The 22,474-nt window shown below is 41.8% G+C and overlaps 1 protein-coding gene across 3 annotated transcripts in view; it reads right to left on the reverse strand.

Moving 5' to 3' along the window:
• epha3 (eph receptor A3) overlaps positions 1–22,474 on the reverse strand; it is a 99,503-nt gene that overhangs the window by 31,886 nt on the left and 45,143 nt on the right. For all 3 annotated transcript variants that reach the window (XM_023416636.2, XM_087176731.1, XM_087176730.1), the window contains exons 4-6: positions 14,942–15,097; positions 11,693–12,052; positions 5,624–5,748 (exon numbers count right to left, since the gene is read on the reverse strand). In XM_023416636.2, coding sequence (XP_023272404.1) covers positions 5,624–5,748; positions 11,693–12,052; positions 14,942–15,097 — 641 coding nt within the window. The remainder of the gene's footprint in view (positions 1–5,623; positions 5,749–11,692; positions 12,053–14,941; positions 15,098–22,474) is intronic.

Consider the following 22,474-nt stretch of genomic DNA (forward strand, 5'->3'; position numbering starts at 1 on the left):
TCCATAGTTGTTAGGTGTTAGGTGAAACACAGGCATCAACAGAGAGACAGATCCAGCAGATTAAACTAGAATCAAATGAAAAAGATGATTAAGTAATTATGATAATAAATTACTACTAATTATAACAATAATGAGTCATTAAAATGCACTTTCCAATACCACTTTGACATCTGCTTTTAACAAAGATGACATGAAATCAATACATGTGATATATGCAGCATTATGGCAACATCACATTACAGTAAGCAGGTCTGTGACTACGAGGGAGACGCGTAGGACACGAGGCAGCACGAAACATATTGTAACACCAGTATGAAAACACTGACGCTAAGCACAAAAAATAAAATGATAAATAAATAAAATTGTTAAATAATAAAAGGTGGTGACATTGTTACTGTGGAGGTTGCATTTGAGACCGTTTGAGACTGACGGGCATGAAAGTCTGCAGGAGGGCAAAACTAGCCACTTAGGGAGGCTAAATTATGCCTTGAACAAAAAAGGTTGTCAACAAATGTCATATTTTTCTGCCCGTTCATCGGAGCCCATTTGAATTGTCCAGGGTGAAAATTGCTGAGCTCGTCGATGCCCTGATAGGCCTGTAATCATATTATTACACTATTACTATGCTCAATATGAAACAAAAATGTTAAATGGGAGAGAAATAGGACAAAGCTGATCCTAAATCTTAATGACAACCTATTAGGGAGGACTTCAACAATCCTAAAAATGAGCTAGATGTTTTGCAACATAGCCAAGCTCATAAAAATCATTCAAGGCCAAACCATTTCCAGGTAGAGTCAAATCCTCACTTTACAGACCCCGTTATTAACAGGCACTCAACGACATAAACGCTCACAGACACGCACACATGCACAAGCAGCGTCCAAAAGAAACTTCACGCCCATTAATGGAGTGGATCAGAGTTTTATGGTGCACAAAGCTTTTTAAACTGGTATGTGTGGGAGGAGGTAACCGATACACCAGACCTGCGCTGAGACAGCTCTTCATGGCAACTATAAATCTACTCGCAGCTTGTCATCGGTCAGCGTTCAGGACGGCACGTGATCCCCTGAAAAATCATACACAGGTGTGGCACAAGCACCTACGTGTGTGTGTGTGTGTGTGGCACAGATACAGACAGACAGAGAAGGACACTCAGGTCAGACACCTCTCCTCTATGCACACTGCAGCCAAACAGGTCGTGTGATCGTGGACCTTCCACTTGTGTGTGCGTGTGTCTACGTGTGTGTCTCACCAGAACGGCCTCTGTGCTGCGTACTGCTTTGATAGTGTAAACAAAGCTGCTGCAAATTATAGATTGTACAACACACACACACACGCACACGCGCACACAAACATACACACAGAGTCAGAGATGCAAACGCGTACAGACCCCAACACAAGAGATGTATAGCAGGAGTCTTGTAAATAGTGTTTCAGCCTTCCAGCATTCCTTCCATCTAAGACTAAATAAACAGCGCCCAAATTAAAGTGGATCTGAAGCTCTATCTCTGCTCTTTAGATTATGGTGATAAAACATGCAAAAACAATCAGCAAAGTGTATTCCCACAAATTCTATTTTCACAAAGTGCACTTGGAAATGCCTTATCGGCTGCAGAGCACCCTCTAGCCGGTTAAAGTGACAGATCATACAGTTCGCCTGGGATTTCCAAAGATGAAACACCTCTCTTCTTCTGGGAAGCCGTCTGGTTGGGAATTCCCAAGAATATCACCAAACGTTCCCTAAGAATTCCCATATATAGGACACATAGGAAGTGCACAGCCCCGACTCTTTAGACAGTCTTGGGCCTTTGGTTTCCTGATCATGTGACATGGTGGTATGTGCTGGTGGAAAGAGCTGTGTGGGCAAAGCCAGAGGCGAGAGCCTGGTTAGGTGGCTTTGATTAAAAATAATGAGCTACAAGGGTTTTTCTGGCATGTCTCATGCCGGCTACTGATGTCACAAACCTCTTCAAAGTTTATCTGCAGAATTTCACTTCACCACGTACATCCATCAACCTCCTGAGAAAAAAATTCAGTCAAATTAGTGTTTCTTAGGTGGATATTTTAATAACTAGCCTAAATGTCAAATTTGCTGTTGACTATGCTTGTTATATTTGTGTAATGAAAACAGCAGATTTGCATTCCTAACAAGGCATGAAAAAATATAGTTTGGAGAAGTGGTGTTATCAGCAGTAACAAGTAATATTTTACTACTGACTTAGTTTTATATCATTTATCCATTTACAGAACAGTTTTGCAGGGGGTTTATTGTCTATGCAGTGAGTTTAATATAACATCCATCTAAATAAGTCATTATAATATTTAAAATATTCCTACAATAACAAATTTTTCTCTGTCATCAGGTCTGTATATATATATTGAATGTATCCAATTTTACCTCAGTTTCATTTCATCACAGTTTGTCAGTAGATACTCAACAGTGAGCTTATGATATCATCATCCGGGATCAGTATAATGTTATTGGGACTGTCAGTTTGTCGGTTCCAAGCACTTCTCCTTTTAATTTGTTACAAATCTGGTGATGGTAATGTGATCGGTAGTATTTATTTCATGTGCATTCACTAAGAGTTCTGTGGCAATTTAACCAACTTCCTACTTTCAAAGGAAACTTTAAAAGCTTTTCAGTGTTTGAAGCACTCTGCAGGTTTTGAGAGTGTAGAATTAACAATCTTGGAAACAATAGCTGCCATGTATTACTGAGGCTTATTTATGATACTGGCTTGTTAATGCTTCAGTAGCTCAGGCATTGTCAGTTGGCCTCCAATAACCCGAAACAGTAAGGTGAAATGATCTATTGGATACACATGGGTGAGTTTGAGGTCTACGTTTTCATCAGCTGGCAGGAAACTAAGCATGAAAAGTCCAATCAGCATGTAGGATTTATAATACTTTTGTTCTGCCTCATGCTTGAGCTCACAGTAGAAAAGCCACTTGTTGATTTACATTTCGCTAATGAAACATCTCAACTTTTAAACCGCCTCTAAAGCTTTCGCTTCTCCTGCTTCTTACACTAAACAGAGCTGTAACTGCGTGACTTCCCTTGTCGACCAACCTCAAAAACTATTAGTCCACTGAGTTTTCCATCTACTATATAAAAGCACTTTGCTTTGAGTGATGTTATGTGGTTGTTGGCAAAATGTTCACTTCTCTACTATGAGAGAAGCTCGAGTCATTGGTAAATTGCTATTGGATTACACGATAATGTACGCTGTGTATGTCTGTTTTAAACTTGTGTAAATACAAACGAAGAAAACCACAAACACAGAAAAGCAGAGAGTCTGTCTGATGCTGCAGATCTGAACATCTTCTACTTCTTGCTAAAAGCTCTCTCTCTTTTAATCTCTGTCCGTCTGTTTTTGTCTTCTGTTTCACCATCCTGTTTATGTGTGTATGCAATTATGTCTGCGTGTGTGTGTGTGTGTGTGTGTGTGTGTGTGTGTGTGTGAGCCTCTGTCTGTCTCATAAGTGAGTCATGGTGTGGTCTCAGTGTGGGTACTTTGTGCTCCAACTCTTGTCCTCCTACGGCCTTGATCCTTGGCATGCTAGAGGTTGTCAGCGTCCCTCACCAAGAGGCCTCTGTCCTGGGTTGTAATGGGGGTCTCCCCTGGTTGTCCCAGTTTATTCTTCTGCATGGAAGAGCCTTTTGTCTGGGGTTTGAAATGCCTGGGTATGTATGGCTGCTGTGGAGAATCTTCTGGGAACTCGGTTTGTGTGTATGCGTGTGTGTGTTTGTGTGTCTGTCCCCTTGGTGTCTCCGGCAATTCCTGGGAGACGATGTGATTAACGGGGATCAGTGCAAATGCCCAGAGAGTTTGTCACAGAGACTCTTCCTTGGAGTCCCCCCCCTTTTACATTTTCCCTGCCCTCTTTGTATGAATATGCATTTGTGATGACTGAGCATGTGTTTGCGTTTGGAAAAACCACAGTTGAGAATTAGACCTGCAGTGAGCTCTGACCCAGTATCAGTCATTAACTTTTCCTCTCGCTGTTTTCAGGCCTTGTTTTAACATCTTAGGTAAGGATGGCTGAGCAGGGAACAGAGTTTAGAGAGGAAGCAGCTTCTGTCGGCCTACTAATCAAGAGATTAGGGGCCACTGTTGGCATTCAAGCAAACTGTGATCTGGGACACACACATACACACACACACAGACACACACTGAATCTGCCAGAGTGATTAAACTTGCATCCACGGTTAATTTCACCATCAAATGTCAGCCATAGCACAGCACTGGCGCTGAAAGCCAGTGTAATTCGTTCTGCACTAATTTCCCTCACAGAGGAATGAGCGACCCCACAGACGCATTTACTGTCTGCCATAAAACTTGTCTCCATTAAGGAGAGGAGGGGAGAGGAGGACAGGATGAGAGATAGAAGGAGAGATGGAAAGGGGAGATGCGAGGTAAAAACAAAGGAAGGGAGGGGAGGGGGAGGGAGCAGAGGAACGGACACAGAAAAACAAACAAGAAGAAAAATAAGAGAGGATGGAGGTGAAGAACAAGAGGAGAGAGGAGGAGTCGTGAGAATAGGAGATGAAATTAGAGAAGGGAGGAAAGATACAGGGTAACAAAAAACAAACACAACCCCCCCCCCAAAAAAAAAAAACATGAGAATGTTTCTGGCTTGTTGTACTTGTTATACTTTTGTATCATGAACACTCAGTTGAAAAAAACAAACAAACAGACTTTTAGAACAAACACAACCAGGATATTTAAAATTGCGGATAAGACTTTGTATTCAACTGGTTTCATTTAATCTCATCCCCATGTTAAAAAAAAAAAAAGCCTCCATGATTTAAGTGTGAGAAACCACATCCTCAGTCAAATGTTTTGAACCCAAACCTCAAACTTTTCACTGTGTATAAGAGGAGCAGGATTTTAAAAGATCAGATCCAATCAAAATGATGTGTATCAATATGAATTGTTATAGTGCGACTTTTGGCTTCAAACACATAACAACACATGGAGAACAAAAACAATCCAGCGAGCTCTGCAACACAGTAGTTTGTCATTTTGGAAATTTAGCTTTTTCTATCTTTTTTTTTTTCTTTTGCCAAGACTTAGATGAAAAAAATGTAAATCGTGTGTGGGGAGCCGACAGGAAGTCAGCCTGCTCAGCCAGAGGAAGCTGTGGATGTGCACGCTCTCAACCGGCTCAGCTGGAGAAGGACTCGCGCTCTGTGGGCCCCAAAAATGCAGAGTTGCATGGAAGCCTGCAGAGACTTTTCCGGCTTCTGTGCCCAGTGAGAATCTTTCACAGGAATGAACGGGGCACCATCTTTGAAAAGCGGTATTCACTTCTCCTTAATGCTATCTATGGATGAGGAGGCTCACCTAGCTCTGTCTGAAGGTAACAAAATCCATCCAATAGTAACGCTAACACTCACTAATTGACATGTCATATGTGGTTACATGCCGGGTGCAGGCTTATATTTACCAGATATAATGGTCTCCTCATCAAATTCTCAGCAACAATGTGAATAAGTGTATTTTCCAAAATGTCGCCATTCAAGAACTATTCCTTTAAGAAGTTGAGTTTATGATGCTGCCTTGCTCAAAGGCGCGTATGGTAAAACTTTAACAGTGATATGTTGCGCACTGACCTTTTCGTAGTACTTGATCTCATAGTCCAGGATAATGCCGTTGGGTCTCTCTGGTTCCTGCCAGGACAGTGAGACGCTGTTTCGAGATGTCTTCTCCTTTTTGATCACTGTTACCGGAGAGGGAGCTGGACGGGAGACATAGAGACACACAGTGAAAAAAGAGAGCGAGAGAGCGAGCTCCTTCATACTGAGGTTCAGTGGAAGTTCAGTCCCCGGTGTTGCATCCTGGCAATTGTCTATGGTTCCTGTTAGCCTAATTCAGTTTGCTGGAGCCCAGTGGGGCCACATTAAAGGCTGTGGCCCAGGGTTGCTGGTTGGAATGAGACGATGTACACTAACGCAAACACTGGATTGTGCCTATACACACACACACAGGCTTAAAACACATAATATTCACACAGTCGGAGACATCTGCATTTAACCGCTGTCAGAGCAATACAGCAAAAAGTGGTGAGGCCAGATGATTCTGCTTTAATTCAACAAAACAAAACCTCTTTCATTCGTCTATTTAAATTAAACTGCCATGAGTGAATCCAGTAGTTTTATATGGTTTTATAATGTTTCTCATATTGGATGTGGCAGCACAAAACTGTGTCAGCTGTAGTATCGCTGCTGCCTCCACTCTCTCCCATCTTTTTCCTGTTATAGACTAATACTAACATTTATCCACGTCTGGCTCCTGAGAGACCTTCCCAGATTAAAGCTTACCTAACCTAAGTATTCACATTTTCTTCTTACATCAAGTTACATCAACAAATATCCATTTTGCTACACCAGATAACTCCTGATATATCTCAAGTAAGTATTAAGTGAAAGGTTTGAAATTTCTGATTCTAAAAATGTCATCCGCTTGGATCTTTATGAAGAGAAATCCTCTGAAGCAAAAAAGATAATGATGCTTTTCTGGAGAGGACATACAGGAAAATAGACTAGTTACTGTAAGCAGCAATAACCACCATTGCTGAGCGGACAGAAAAGTCTGCCAGTTTAAATTTGAGAAGCAATCTCTGGGAGGAATCCCTGGCCAATTTCATCAAAATAAAGAAAAACAAGGCTATGCTTGGTTACCATGTTAACTCGCCTCTGGAGCTGGTGAGAATATGAAACTCTTGTTCAGTCATTTATTAGGTTTCACACAAAACCATTACATTAGTTCCTGCTTAGATTGCTTAAGGAGCAATTTCTCACCAGTGTTCAATGGTTTGTCCTTTACTGAAGTGTCTACTGTTCCACTGCATTTTGAGAGAGTGTTGTATTTTTCGATTTGAAACTCTTTAAACCGTCTCTTTCCTTTTCCCTCTCTCTGCTTGTCGCTGTCCCTTTCGGTTTGGTGCTTTCTCCCTCGCCAATCTTCCTCGCCAATCCTTCATCCATGCATCGCCTAGCCCCGGGGAGTTCACATGGTCCCAATCTAGTAATTCAGCACATCCCTCCCTCTATCAAACCCTGCACCCCTCCCTCGTTCTCTCTCCCTCTCTCTCTCTCTCTTCACTCTTTTTCTCATTTCCCTTTTTTACTGCTCTCTAATTGCCAGGCAGCTCCGGGGCCAGCCCGGCATCTGAGGCATCGACTTTTAATTTTATTAGACCACAGGAAAAAACATGTTTGTCTTTGAAATGTTCGAGCCTTTCTTGATTGTGATTATATGGCTGCATAGTGCGTCTGTGTGAGTGTGCGTGTGCGTGTTTGTGTCTTTTTGTGCATATACGCGTGTGTATTTCCGCGGGAAGTTATTTTTTCTCCTGTAATGAATCCAGATGGGGAGAATCTGTTTCTATACCCCTTGCTCCTCCTCTCCTCCTCTCCCTCTGGTTCTTATAGCCGGGTGAGGCTATGTTTTTTATTGGCTCTGTGGTTTATGGTGGTAATGATTTACTGCGTCTGGGCTGCTAGGAGGCAGCTTCAAGTTCCTCTCCTCCTCCCTTTCCCTTTTCTTGCCTCCCTCTCTCTCTCTCTCTCTCTCTCTGCATGTCTATTGCCAGGCACTTAATTTTCTGTCACTCTCTCTTTCTATCTGTGGTGTAAAACTGATACAGCGTACCAGGCCCATAATGGCCTTAAAAACTGGCCTTCAGCATCATTCACCTGTGATGTCAGGGACATGATACAGCTGTTGGAACACATCTATTTATTCAGCACAACCCTGGTGGATTATTGGAAGTGATCGTAGTTTATTGCTCAAAGAAATTTACACCCTGTGAAAAAAATGTTTAAGCAATATTAATACATAATCTATTTATGATGCGGAGTGAATCACAGACTAGCCTCTACGCCTCTGCAAAAAAACACATTACTTATAGCCTCCATTTCTACGTAGTCTACTCTCTTTCTCCTTGTTCCATTCTTAAAATTTTGTTTGCACATTCTCTTGTACTGCACAGGTATCGACCATCGCCGCCTCCAGACTTTGTAGGAATATATTATTGATATGTGAACACATTCTGAGATAAAATATTGATAAGGTGGCAGAGACTGGAAGAATGTTTCTCTCCGTCGATATGTGGTGGGCAAAGCCCTACGATCGCATCGCTAAGCTGGTAAAAACGGAGGGCTTTGCCCCCGCATGTACTTTATGTGCCTGTTTCCTCCTACCAAACCCACTGTGCCAAGTTCAGCTGCAGTTCAGACTGGTAATATTAGAATACTCTACATGTGGATCACAGTTCCTCTGCTGTTAGCATAGTTATGACAATGAGTGGAGGGCAAAGGAGGAGAGAGGAGAAGCGCTATCTGACAGCACCTTGACAGCACAGCCAGGACACACTGCTCCTTCCCAGGGAAACACTTAATCCAGCTTTTAACAGCTTTGGCATCTGTACGTGTATGTGTGTGTGTGTGTGTGTGTGTGTGTGTGTGTGTGTGTGTGTGTGAGAGAAAGTGCCTAGACGGGTGGAGCTAGTGCACTGACATACCTAATCCTTGTAAACTCTCAAGGCTGATGGAGAGTGTGCAGCTGCAGGCAGAGATATATGTCAGACGGAGAGAGAGAGGACTGCGAGTGTGTGTGGTGACGAAGGTGGGTGGGTATAGTGTCAAGGTGTGTGTTTTTGTGCTTTTATGTGCGCGCGTGTAAATGTGCTTGCATGTGTGTACTTGATCTGCTATATGGAAAGACCAAGATCCATCTCTTGTGATGATCACGCCAGCATTTAAGATGGATTTCAATATTCTGAGCACAAGCCGGCCTCTTAGTGTGGATTAGCCCTCCTCAAATATAATATATATTCAGATCGCAGAGACTCACCACACACAGATTACAATGCTTACTAGGAGGAGACTCCACGGCTTTGTTAAACTCTGTTGTCTTTTACATTTGGATTGTCTTTGCTTAAAATGTGTAGCTTTTAATCCCCCTCCACATAACAAAAAGTTACTTGAGTCCTTATTTTCCTTCAGCCTAGACATGTGTGTACATACAGTATGTGAACAAACAAACACACACAAAATCCATATTGACTACTCATTCCCATCTTGTCACTTTAAAGAGGTCATGTCTGGCCCCTGTCACTTATAATACAGGCCAGCTGTGACAACACAGACCAAACACAGCTGTATGTATTGTGTGTATACACAGCCTTTCACATTTACATCACACTGACTGTGTTCTTCTTTAGAGAGTTTACATATGTATGATGGAGTCCATTCATCCTTCCACTGCATGTGTACTGCATGTGTGTGTGTGTGTGTTTGCCCTTGAGTCTCTCTCCCGCAGCACTCTAAAGTTAAGGCTTTATGTTTGTACGGTCACTGTGATCCGTGAGCACAGAAAACCCGTCAGCTGTCTTTCACTAAATTAGTGCAACATGACGATTCACAGACGCAGTGTAAAACACAATGCCAGACTGCTTTGTATGCAGCAACGTGTCTCTGAATGAATAGATGCTGCAGTAACAGTAACACTACCAGTTAAACACAATACAGCATTGCTCTGTAGCAGAGGAAGGAACTGCAGATCAACAGGTATCAGAACTCTGCTGCTGCAGCTGCTGTTGGTTTTCACAGTATAAACCCCTTTCCCTTAGAAATCCCAGCACAGAGGAGAGAATTCAACTCAGGAAAGCTGTGCGCTCAACTCGCCCCAACCCAGCAAACACACCCGCCCCCCCTCGTCACACTCGTTGTGTTCAGCACACCCTGCGAAGGTGTGAGGTTATTCTTACGGCTGAGTACTTCTGTGACACTGTTTTAATATTCAATATCTTAAGTTAAACTGAAGTCAACTTGAATTTTTTTTTTTTCTATTGATCAACTGTCTTGATATGCTTCTGTCGACATCTGAAAATCCATTATCCTGCCTCGCTGATTCTACCTGAAAAGAGCCAATACACTCACAGTAACCTGTAAACTAAAGCAAACATAAGTCCCATTCAAGGTTTCCCCATTCTGAGCTCTCTGTTTAAATTCACACTCCTGCCGCCTGCCCATCATCGTTGATATGATGGATTGTGTTAGTCTGACCTTGCTGTATGACAACTCATGAGAGAAAACTCCCATCTGTTCACTCTGCTCAAAAACCACCTTCCAAGTGCTAAATCACCTTCCAGGATTTGGATCAAAACGTCCCACAGAGAAATGTGGAAACACATAAAGAAGAAATGGCTGGGCGTTGGTTCGGTATTGGACAGTGACAGGTAGAAAATAATGGGTCTTGTGTGCGTGTGAAGATAAAAATGGAAAAGAAGGCCAAAGAGAGGAGATAATGATTGAGAAGAAAACAAGAAGAAAATGCTGAGCTGCCGACACAAAAACAGGAACAAAGGCAAACTGTGTTAGAGAACATGAAGGGAGAGGGAATAAACTGATGAACTACAGACAGACGTTTGTGCATTCCTTGCTAGAGTCAGGGATTTCTGAGGTTTGGCTCTTTCTACTGCAGCTAGATTTATTTTACTCTTGGAATTTCACAGCACCACTTCCCCTTGCCTTCTTATTCTTCTAAGGCCTGGATGTGTGGAGTGATATTTGTAGCGAAGATTGATGGGAGTTTTAGGAGCCCATCCTTACGGTAAGAGTGTCTGTTAAAAGGATGAGTTTTTTTTTTTTTTGTTAAGGAGGAAGATATTCGATCCTGGTCGTTAAACAGGAGAATAGTGGTCTGGGATCGCCTTGTAAATGTCCAGGGCTGATGGTTGGAGTGCATATGTTTGGAACACATAAACTATAGGCCAGTGTATTATATGAAAAGGATATTTAGAGGTGGGGAGTGGGAGAAAGAAGTTTTCTTCATGCATGAGTATCATTCATCCATTCATATGGTGTCTGGACTCTAATCAGTGAATTTTAGAGGAGGGGTTTGATTGAGATGTTGATGCGACTTGAAAGTCTTGAAAACTCCTGAAACTCTACTTTAAACCAGGAAATGCAGAGAAAAACCATGTTGGGAAGCACTGTCAATCATTTGCTATACACCCTACTTGAACTTAAGAAGCTAAGCTAAATCTGTGGCCGTCTATAATCAACTTCATCTGTTTTCTGATTTCGATTTCCTGTAAGTCAAGTAAGATCACTCCCTCGTTTGGGTCTTGGTCATCAAAGTCATCGTGTATCGCTGATTGGTTTTGAAAGGGATTCTCTACACATCCAAGGCTTATCATACATACAGTAACGCTCTTATCACTACCAGGCTCTTTCCTAACAATTATGTGATATCAATATGTTAATGTCCAACACAAAATAAAGAGTCTGGAACTCTTTATCAGACAGTGATGATGCCTGAAGACCAAACAGTTCAGAGGCCTTTGACATTTTATTAATTACTTTTTGGGACATTTTATGCCTTTATCAGAAGCAATAGTGGAGAGATGACAAAAGATAGCGGTTTAGTTTCTCCTGATAGAGTCGTTCCAGATACCCTGCAGTGCAGTGGTTTTAGTAGTATATAGGTTTTTACATCAATGAACCAGCAAATTTCAGTGATTTCTACACCGTCAAACCCAGTAAGTGCCGCTACTCGGTTAAACGTGATGCAGGAAAAAATGAAGGATAATAATTTGATAATATGTGGTATAATGTGTGGTATATGTGGGATGCATGCCTTCATCCATGTACCCATCTGCCCTGACATCTTACCAGCTTGGTTGGTGGTGATGGTGACGGCGGCGTACTGCCTCATCTTGGGTGCTAGCGCTGACACGCCGTTCTGCGCTTCGATCTCAAATGTGTAGTTAGTGTGAGCGAGCAGGTCGCCCACCGTCACCGTGGTGTTGTGGAGGCCCGTGGCTCTCGGCAGAAAGCGAACATTGCTCCGGCAAGGCTCACAACGCTGGCCGCCGCCGTTGCTACCGTTGGCAGCGACGCCACGGCAGCGTTTGCAGAGCACGGTGAAGGTGATGTCCCTGCGCCCGCCGGCGTCCTCCGGCCAGCTCCAGTCCAGGATCACTGAAGTCTCGTTGATGGAAGAGATCACGTTTCGAGGAGCTGTAGGAGGACCTGGTAGACACAGAGAGGAGAGGGGGATGAGGGGAGGCGGAGGTGAGAAAATGAGAAGGAGGTCAGAGGAGGGGAGAGGAGAAGATGGAAGGTGAACAGTAGAACAGTAGAAAGGAAGTAACTGTCCGTTTAATGGGGTCTTTAGAATGAATGATGAAAATGCGCACACAAACTCTATCATAGTTTTATTACAGTGATATCAGGGGTTGAGTTAATGTGAGTCTGTGTATGAACAGTATTATAAAATATGTCTGTCTCCTGTCTGTGTGTTTGGATCAGTAAGAGAGGAGGTCATGACACAGCCTCTTTAAGAAAAAAGAAAAAGACTCCGTCGAAGTTAGCCTAACATATAAAAGCACAAACGTCTTATTACAAACAGATCACTCTGAATATTTCCAGATTTTTATATCAAAGCTATGACTGTAATTACATGGAGGACAAAACAAAACTGCCAAATAACTCTACCGAGAACTCGGGCAGGAGCAGGAGGGAGAGAGGGTGAAATGGGCTTAGTGCCTCGAGACACAGTGCTTTGTTTGGTTTGTTTGACTTGACAAGAATTTACTTCACTCTCAAACTATCCTAAGTTCCTATCTTGAGTAATCAGCATGACAGTTTTTGATTGTGCTCAAAAGAAAGATACACAGACGATTAGAGAAGTCTCAAGTCTCACAAATCCTTATTGAAGACTTCTATAGACACATTTAATGTTGTAAGAAATCTAACAGGACTATGGCATTTAAGAGGAATTGTTCTAACTCTAAGGCAGAGCACCTACTGTACACACAACCTGTGTCGAAACGTGACAATCCCGACTAGAAATCTTAAATCTAGAAGTGATGAAAAAAGTAGGCTCCAGAAACCGGTTAAGAAATTGATGCTCAAAAACTGCTACAGTTCAGTGAAGCATAAAGTTGAAATGAAAGTAATTTGGCACATTCCATTATATATGCATAAGTACGTGGATCAAACATATTGCGACATGCAGGAGATGAAAATAGTGTAATCACAAGAAAATCTCTACACAATGTGCGTTTTGCCTAATTTTCCTCTCTCAGCCACAACAGGTGATGAAGAGGAAGAATACAACATCCTGAAATTTGATTGAGGCCGCTTGATTTGCAGTGCACATGGACAAGACAACTCCTGGGGATAATGACGTCTTTCTTAACCATTTCCTCAACCTCATCACTTCTCATTTTTCTACCTTGGGTAGACACACACACACACACAGAGACGCCCTTTTCTATTGTTTGAAAAAAATGTATACGTCATTAAAGCATTTTCTTTTATAGCAATCTCACCCTGACAGTCCTCTGGCTCGCAGATATACGTCTACCTCCCACCTGCACCTGCACAGGCATGCACATGTAAACTACGCAGGCAAACTTACACTAATTCCAAATGTCAAAATAATACATGACATTGAGATGAGCACATCACATGAGTTATGGTGTCTAAGAAAATGAGGATGCATCTGTAATCTCTTTCCAGCCTCCCTCCTGCTTATCACGGCTGATGTCAGCAGCCGCTAAAAATTTTAATTTTGGAAAAAACTGATGTGTGCAGGATCTTCTAGTAGTAATGGTGATGACGAGCGAGGCGGACCAGGACTTTTTGTGCTCATTTGTAGGTGTTGCTGTGGGATGGAGGCGGGGGGGCATTAATGCAGTTTTAATTGCTGGAACTGAATTCTTGGGAGTAGACAAACTCTACTTGATCCACTGTTAAGACAGCTGTTGCAGAAACGCCTCACGATGAATACAGCTGCAAATAGCTTAGGCTTGAAAGCCAACGTTTCTGCCAACATCTTCAAATATCCAGAGTCAACTCTAAACAACCTCTGTCACACCGCTAACAGTAAACCATCCTCTTCTGAGATAATCATGATCATTATCTCCCAACAACTTATCTATTCATTTGCAGCCCTTGCGTCGCTCAATCTGTCCCAATGAGGTGAAATTTGCCTCGTTGACAAGATGCCGTTGAGATAATCACAACAGGGTCCTGTCGTGACTGTCTTTCTAATTAGGATTCGGTCTATGGCTGTGGGTGTCGATTTGTATTTTCTCCTGTTCTACCCACGGTGAAAGACTTTTTTTTTTTTTTCTCTCCCTATCCCCTTTAGTAGCATTCCATAATCTGACATCAGGGAATGCGGTGATTTATGGTTTTATGGGGGAATGCATTTTAGAAGGCTTGCAGGAGGCATCTACATCTGCAGTCCATTTGCATCAGATGGAGACAAAAGAGGACCGTGTAAAAAAAGGTGATAAAGAGTTTTTGGGTTGCTGTGGCTTCAGTGACCTTTAAATAAATGAGGAATCTTAACCCTCTTTGTCAAATAGTAAGCTATTTTACTGGTGGATGGGGAAATTGCACACTATAATAAGAATCTTCATTTTTTATGTGTAGGAATCCAACTGTAAATGAGATCCTACACAACAGGAATAAACATCGTAAACACTGTTAGACTGTTTTCATTAGATCCAGTACCAAAGCATTTTAGATACAGATCTAAAGCTTCCGGATTACATTGCAGGTATATTGTGTATCTTTACTGTCAAACTGCATTTTCTGTACATATGTCTGCAACACAGTAATGTTGTGTTTTGTTAGACTTTGCAAGGACAATATTTAGCAAAAGGATGGCGTATAAAAAAAAAAAAGCATCTGAAAGCATTTAGAGCATAAGTGGATAAGCAGCTCTTCGAGGTTAAGACAGGTTTCACTGCTTGTTTTATTGGCTAATGAGAAAAATCCTCCCTCGCCACAGTGAAGGGCTTCTCTCGTCAGATATCTGATAGAGAAAAATAACATGAGGGGCTGAGGTCATCGTACGAGGGCGCCACCGACGTTGAGACGATGGCACATGCAACACACACTTACGGGTACACGCCATGGAGGCGGGGTCTCCCTCAGCACGGAAGTAGTTCTTCTCACAGCCGCAGTGCAACGACCCCTCATGGTGGGAGAAGCTGTGAGGCGGACACTTCGAACACTCCATGTTCCCGAGCGTAGATTTGTAGAAGCCCGCCCTGCACACTGGAGACAAAAGAACACAGACGGATACATGAGCGCCCTGCTGAACCAGCACATCGACAGCTATCTAATAGCTGCATTTTTCTTCACAGCACCTACAACGAGAGCAAGTGAGAAATGAAAGATGGGGAGTATTTAATGCAGTCACACACACACACACACACACACACACACACACACACACACACACATACATACATAAACAGTCGGAAGGCGACTGCATGTAAATCCCCTGCTCATGTAACAGGAATCCATTGACTGCCGGTAAAAAACAATAATTTTCTGAAATGTCTTTGTCTCTATTTCTCTCTCTCTTCATCTCTCAGAAGGCACGACATTAATAATGCAAATTGTCCCCTCAGATAAAAGGGCTGTTCTCTTTAAATATCTGTGGTACTAAATCAGCACTCAGCAGCTCTTTTAACTCCTACTCACCACAAATCTGTTGCAATCTGTGCAAGTAGGGTGACACTCCACCTGTGTAAAGTTTAATGCATGTGTGTTTGTGTGTGTGGGAATGAAGATCAAGGAGACAGGATCAGGGAAATAAAACACTTTCATTTTAGTTGTTTTTTTTTTTCCTCTCCTTTCTTTATCCATTTAGTTCCAACTCGCTCGTTTATTCTCAACTCTTTTCTTCTGCTCTATCACAGGTTGAAACCCATGTCATCTTTATAATTGGGATACAAAGCATTTAAGCCTCTCTAACAACGCTCATGTCCATTTTTACTGGCCATAGACAGTTAACATCAGCTAAACACTAGATGTATTTAACAGTGACAGCAAATTCAAATAATACAGGCCACCGGATTAAAGCTGCATTCAGACAGTATTTTACTAATATGGCAGAAATTCAGTATCTTTAAACCATGACTGTTTTTGCGCCTGAAGCAGCATTTAAAGCCACATGGGTAAACTGTGTGGGCAACATATTGCATTTCGTTCACTTCAAATTAAATGCTTCCCACAGACACAACCAGGCTAGTGTTGATTAATTATACAATATACAAGTAATTAACCAATTAACTAAAATTGAATCATATTTAGTACTGCAAATAGGATTCGGATTACACTGATTAGACCAGACCTTATTTTTTATTAAAATGCAAACACAGAACTTTACACAAATCTGACACTGTTGCACGCATACTCAAACAGGCTTTTCTCTCTCTCTCTCTCTCTCACACACACACACACACACACACACCACACACCAGATTTAAAAAAAATGGCTAGCAGCAACAGCAGCAAGCCAGCAGAATGTGTGGGCTCAGCAGAACAGGTCTGACAGATCCCAGTGGTGGACAACACGCTCCTGCAAAAGCCAACACTGCTGATACTACTGCCATATCCATCACTGACACTGGCACACCAAGGTCCCCACGCTACACTAAATACTCCACTACCTCCCCTCTACAGTGTGTATGTATGTGTGTATGTGTGTGTGCGTGCGTGCATGTGTGAGAGTAACAGAATGTGAAGTGGGTTTAAACAGCCCAATATGATCTCGCTGATGGAATGACAACCACAACACTTGCTGACACACACAAAACAGACCACCCTGATTGGAGGACGCACCAGGAAATTAAACCTGACAGCCAGCTCCCCCAGCCAATCAGGTAACAGAAGCGGCAAGACAACTGCTAAGGTCGGCAGAAATGCACCGGGTACGTAAGAAACAGAAGTGCGGACAAACAGATGAACGTTTAAGTGATTTAATCTCATAACGGAGGCGGAACCTTTGACAGAGCGAACAAAAGGTCGCCCCTGCATAACGCCAAACAAAGATGCTGTTGCTGTATTCACTGGGTTCATTGAGCCACTGGGCTCGAGTCCAAATGTTTCCATTTAGCTACCATATGCATTGAGTCCTGGCATCGTTCTCATTGTAGATTAGAAACTAATCAATTACGGAGATATGTATTCACGGGAGAAGTTAAGAATTATTTTTGGTTTCATATTCTGTTTGTTTTTTTAAACTTGTTCCCTTAAAACAATTAATTTCTCTAAAAAGGAACAGTTGTAACATTTATAAGTCTGGACTTCCCAAATATGCCTGCACCTCTCAGCCCCAACATACTGTAAATGAGTCACAAATATATATTTTCATTTGTTAGACTCTAGCAAACATTACTTTAGAAATTTATTGGAGACTATTTTCAGATGCAGATTACCTCACAATTAGTGCAGAAGTGTGTATTTATGATACTAAGAGTGTGTGTGATCGGCTAAAATTAAATTACACTGCACGTGTTCATTGTAATGAAGGAACATGTCGTGCAACAGTATGGCCAGCTGATGTGTTTTTAATAGTTTCTGAGCTCTAAGGCTCAGAGGAATGAGCTGTATCAGGGTTTAGCTGCATTAAAAACATTTGTTAGCACGATCAATTTGTTAATATGAGGAAAACCCCCTTCAACTGCCGGTTGGATGAACGAAACATCTCACTACGCTCGGATGAATGACTTTGGCAAATCAACACTCCAAGAACGTAAGAAAAACAGCCACATTTCCCCTTGGAAGTTAAAAATATACGGGGACTTTTCAGTGCATAACACAGCCGTGAAACTTATTAGGCACAGAGTGGATCTCATAAACTTTCAATGTAAAAATTAATAACCAAAGCTGCACTTACGGTATGAGCTTTTCATATGACAGTTAGTGATATGTTGTATTTTCATGACCACAACCCTAAAAATATTTTTATAACAGCTGGAAATGGATAATAAAGGTCCAGTTTCTTCCCCGTGTGTCTGCCAGGATAGAAAGCAGCTCTGACAGGGGCTGATGGTAAAATCAGATTCGGCTCGCAGGAGGTTAACTCCTCATCTAGAGGAGAACCCGGGGATGTGTTACACTGACATTCACCAGCAGTGTGTGTGCAGGGGCATGAGTGGATAGCATGATACCTTGTGTGTGTGTGTGTGTGTGTGTGTGTGTATGTGTGTTCCCCATGAGAGGAAACACAGCACTTCTTCAGATGACAGAGTATGTGTGATTAATTAAAAAGTGTTTGTGTGTGAAAAATACACAAAGAGAGAGAGACACACGATCACAAGAGCATCACTACCTTGACAAATAGAGAGAAAATCTAATATTTGTGGAAGAGAAAAAATATATAGAGGTTATCCCTCATGAATTATCTTTTATTTATTTTCAAACCAATAAAAGCAGCAGGAACACCATGTAAGGACTGTATCGCTGTCGCTGTAAGTAGTCACACACACACACACACACACACAAACACACACACACACACACACACACACACACACCCACACACACACAAACATACATTGAACTTGAAATTCTTGCAAACACTCTCACACTCACCGGGCTATAACACCATGTTCTTGCAACTTTCTCCACAGCGACGACTGAAACACAATCTGGTCATTCACTTTTAAAGAGCATCACACACTAACATGTACACACACACGCACACAAAGACACATGTGTGCACATATGACTGCGACCCGGCACATGATATGGTGGTTGTAAAATAACTGGGGCTGCAATTTGCTCAATCGATAGTCTAGGTCACAGGACACCCTCATCAATAATTAAGGTGACGGCTGAATGGTAGTGGTCACAGGCAGTCCCTCTTTTTCTTTTTTTTTTTACCACGTTAGTGGAAAACCTGACCTGACCTTCGTGAGACCAGATTTCATTACCGTGCATCAAAGAATCTTAAGACAACAAGGAGAATTTATTGTGCGAATGGGCAATTTTAAAGCAAAGATATTTTACTGTTATTTTTAAAATGGAATCTCGAATCTGTTTGTGATCGGTAGCTCAATGCTTTCAATTGTTAAAGTCTAGCAACACATCCATGGTCACTGTGCGAGGAAATGACAGCAACTTTAGAACCGCCAATCTATTACATGATTAAAATCTCATTAGAGGCACAGATAAGCTTTTATTAGGATATTCTACTCATCATCAGAAAAATGTGACCCAAGATTAAACTCGGCAACATTACTTCTCACATGACTCGCGTCCTCTTGACCCCTGACCTCACTCGTAACTTGCAAATTGATTGGTGTCACATAGGGGAAGTGGGAGAGTACCTCTGCCCTTGACCCGTCTTTGCGTCAGCCTAATCCGAATCTCCTTTCTTGGTGTTTTACTCTCTCTCAGTCACATAAACACACACACACACACACACACACACACACACACACACACACACTTCCAAGGCTCAGTCTCGCTACAAACATAGCCAAAGCAGAACGACCCAACAATTGATTTCCTGTTTCCATACCACCTCCGCCTCTTTTCTTTCTAAATCCGACAAGATCGCAATGACTTTCACTCCCTCTCTCCTCCCCCTCCATCTCCCTCCGTCTCCACCTCCGCTTCATCCTGCCCTCCCTCCTCCAGTTCTTTTCTGTGGCTTTCCTCTTCTCTTTCTGTTGCTCCATCCTTCTTTCTTTAATTGGAATAGCTCTCTTTGAAATGGAAAAGTTATTTACTTTGACAGCTTAGGCATTTGGCTGGCGGTCTTATCCGGAGCCACTTGTAATGTTACTGGAAACATGGCAACAGTAAACATCTTGCCCCCTGCCATGAAATCTCCCTTTGGGCCGACCAGTAACAAGTTACAAACATTTGAAAAAGGTCAAAGTCTTTCACGAAACCATGGTATACTTTGGTGAGAGATTTTCACAGCCTAATAACCACAACATTGTATAAATATATTGCACACATTGACACATTGTTGACTAAAGAAAATACATTAAAAAAAATCAAAGCATAGCTACATTTTTAACAATTATCAATTATAATGATCTTAGTTTGTGTTGACATCTTTCAAACTGACATTTACACTCAATTTTGGCACAAAAATACTGGATCCCAGCAGCTACAGTGCACACACACATTGTCATCTGTATTACCATCCAAAAACCTGTAAGAATTAACAACCACAACTACAGGCCCACATGTCCTGGATAGAGACACGCTGAGAAGCTGAATTCATGACTATATTACTCTTACACACAAAGTGACACAGACATCCATTACGCAGAATTACAATCAATTTGTTGAAGCTAATATGTCTTAACCTGATAAAACGAACTCATTTTTGTCAGAAATACAAATGAAAGTAATCATCAGAATTGATAGGTTGCGTCTAGGGGCAAATTGCTTCACATTCCATCTTTCTTATGTCCAATTATTGTGTCATTTTGCCATGATAATCACATTGGCAACATACTGGAGTTTATTCATGTGTCAGCATGGTGAACCGATGTGCTTTTGTCTGACTGTCTGAGCAGAGAAGTCATTCTGAACATCAATAAGCCTCCAGAGCTTAAAGAGCCAGTATCCATCAACTGGATGACACATTAACTGTCCAAACTAAACCTTTAAAGTAATTCAGTTTAGGCCAGTGTGATGAGAGCTGCCAAAGCCAATCAGAATATAACAAAGGCCTGTAATAGGCTCTTAGCTCTTAAGGTCGTAATTGCTGATGGTTATATATCGTGGTTGTTCCGTTCCTGCGCTGGCACTGTGTAAGTTAGAAGGATCAGGTGGGATATAGCTGCAAATTTTGCAGTATTTAGTGGTTTCTGTGTTGATTTCTCAGAGATATGTTCTGTATGTCTATGCAGTTCCCATTGAGGACTTAAATTCATCACTTCTGGCTGGAATTTGGTGGAATGGGCGCAGTCTGCAGATCAAGGGTAAATGACAAAGGAGAGAAAAGGCTCCGTTTCACAGAATGAGCTCATCACTGACACATTTGAAAATGGAATTGCCTATTAAATTTCCTGCTTGCTTCTGTGAAAATGCAATAGTTTCTTTTTTCATGATCATCTAAGAAATAAAAATCTCTATAACGACATGGCTAAAAGTGAAACAATGTGCCACTACTGTGATTCCAGATGTTTCGTTTCAAGCCTGCTATTTTATTTGAAATTAGTTTATATTGATCAAAAAAACAAAATAAAAAAATAAAAACGAACCAAAAAACCAATTCGGTGGAAAACAAGCAACTGTGCTCATCAAGCTTTCACTGAACTCCTAAAAATTGGCCACTTGATCAATTTCTGACCCCAATGTTCATTTTTAATCACCCCCATGACTTTATAAGCTGCATTTCAGCAGCCATGGAAATGAAGCACTTGGCTTTATAAGTTGAGCAGTGGAGGCCAGATTGGAGTTTGTGATGCTAACTGCAGGCTAATGGCCTGGAGAGACCCCGCTATTCAAGTCTGTTTATCTATACACACTTAAAGAGACTCTTCTGCTGCCTAGATGCACTGTGTGTGTGTGTGTGTGTTTGTGTGTGTGTGTACGCGTTTGTGCGTGCGTGTGTGTGTGTGTGAGTCAGGAATACTAATCATTAAACGCCACAACCACCAGCAGTTTCTGTCTGTGTGAAAGAAAGTTGCTGCACCCATGCATGTGTGTGTGTGTGTGTGTGTTTGTGTGTGTGTGTGTGTGAGAGAGAGAGTGCATGTACAAACTGGCACAGTAAAGCTTAATTAAGTGATTTGATCCAACACTGATTTGCATAATAAAGCAGCCTGATGAGGAGGATAAGAGGAGGACAAGAGGAAGCTGAGGAAGATGAGGGGAGGTAGAGGAGGAGGACGGGGTCAAGTGAAAGAGAAGGAGGAGGAGGAAGTGGCGCGGTGGTGAGGAAGGTGTACAATACTGTTGTGGCAGAAAGGAAACACATGTACACAAGCACTATATCATACTATCAAACCAAATACTGTGTGTGTGTGTGTGTGTGTGTGTGTGTGTGTGTGTGTGTGTGTTTGCACGCGTGCGCGTTTCAACTGATTACACCGTAAGCAACCAGACAGTGGGTTTGTGAACTGTGAAATGATACATCTTTCCTGCTGTGTTTCCCAAAAACAACCTTAATTTCTGTTCAAAATTATGTCCAGTCAATTAGTGATAATGTTATGTAATTACAGCAGCAGCATAGCCAAAGTATGCTGACTGCACTAAATTAGATTTTAATAGTAGCAAATATTGGCCTTCATACATCAGTCTAACCTTGATGATTGAAACAACAAGAGACTTAACTCTTCCCTTGTTTTTTTTAAAATCCCTCTCTCTTTCATGTTCACAGAAGCCCTCCTCAGTTCAAGGGGAAGTTACCCCCATCAACACGTCAGATGCTTATTAAAAAACCTTTGTTTTCTGAGCTGCTGTAATGTGGTGGAAGAGCCTGAGACCCTTTATATCTAATACAAACACTGAGGGGCACAGACATGACTCAGCCTTGAGATATTTTTAAATTGTTCACCAATACTAGTGTAGAGAATGATTTGAAATGATGCTTTTTCACATTGTTATCATGAATAACAAACTCAGTGAAAGTCACTTTAAAAAGTACACACACGTCTCTATTAAAAACCA

Source organism: Seriola lalandi, unplaced genomic scaffold (assembly GCF_002814215.2).
Source record: "Seriola lalandi dorsalis isolate HSWRI2012SDOR001 ecotype SW California unplaced genomic scaffold, Sedor1 jcf7180002054568, whole genome shotgun sequence".
NCBI classification, from domain to species: Eukaryota; Metazoa; Chordata; class Actinopteri; order Carangiformes; family Carangidae; genus Seriola; species Seriola lalandi.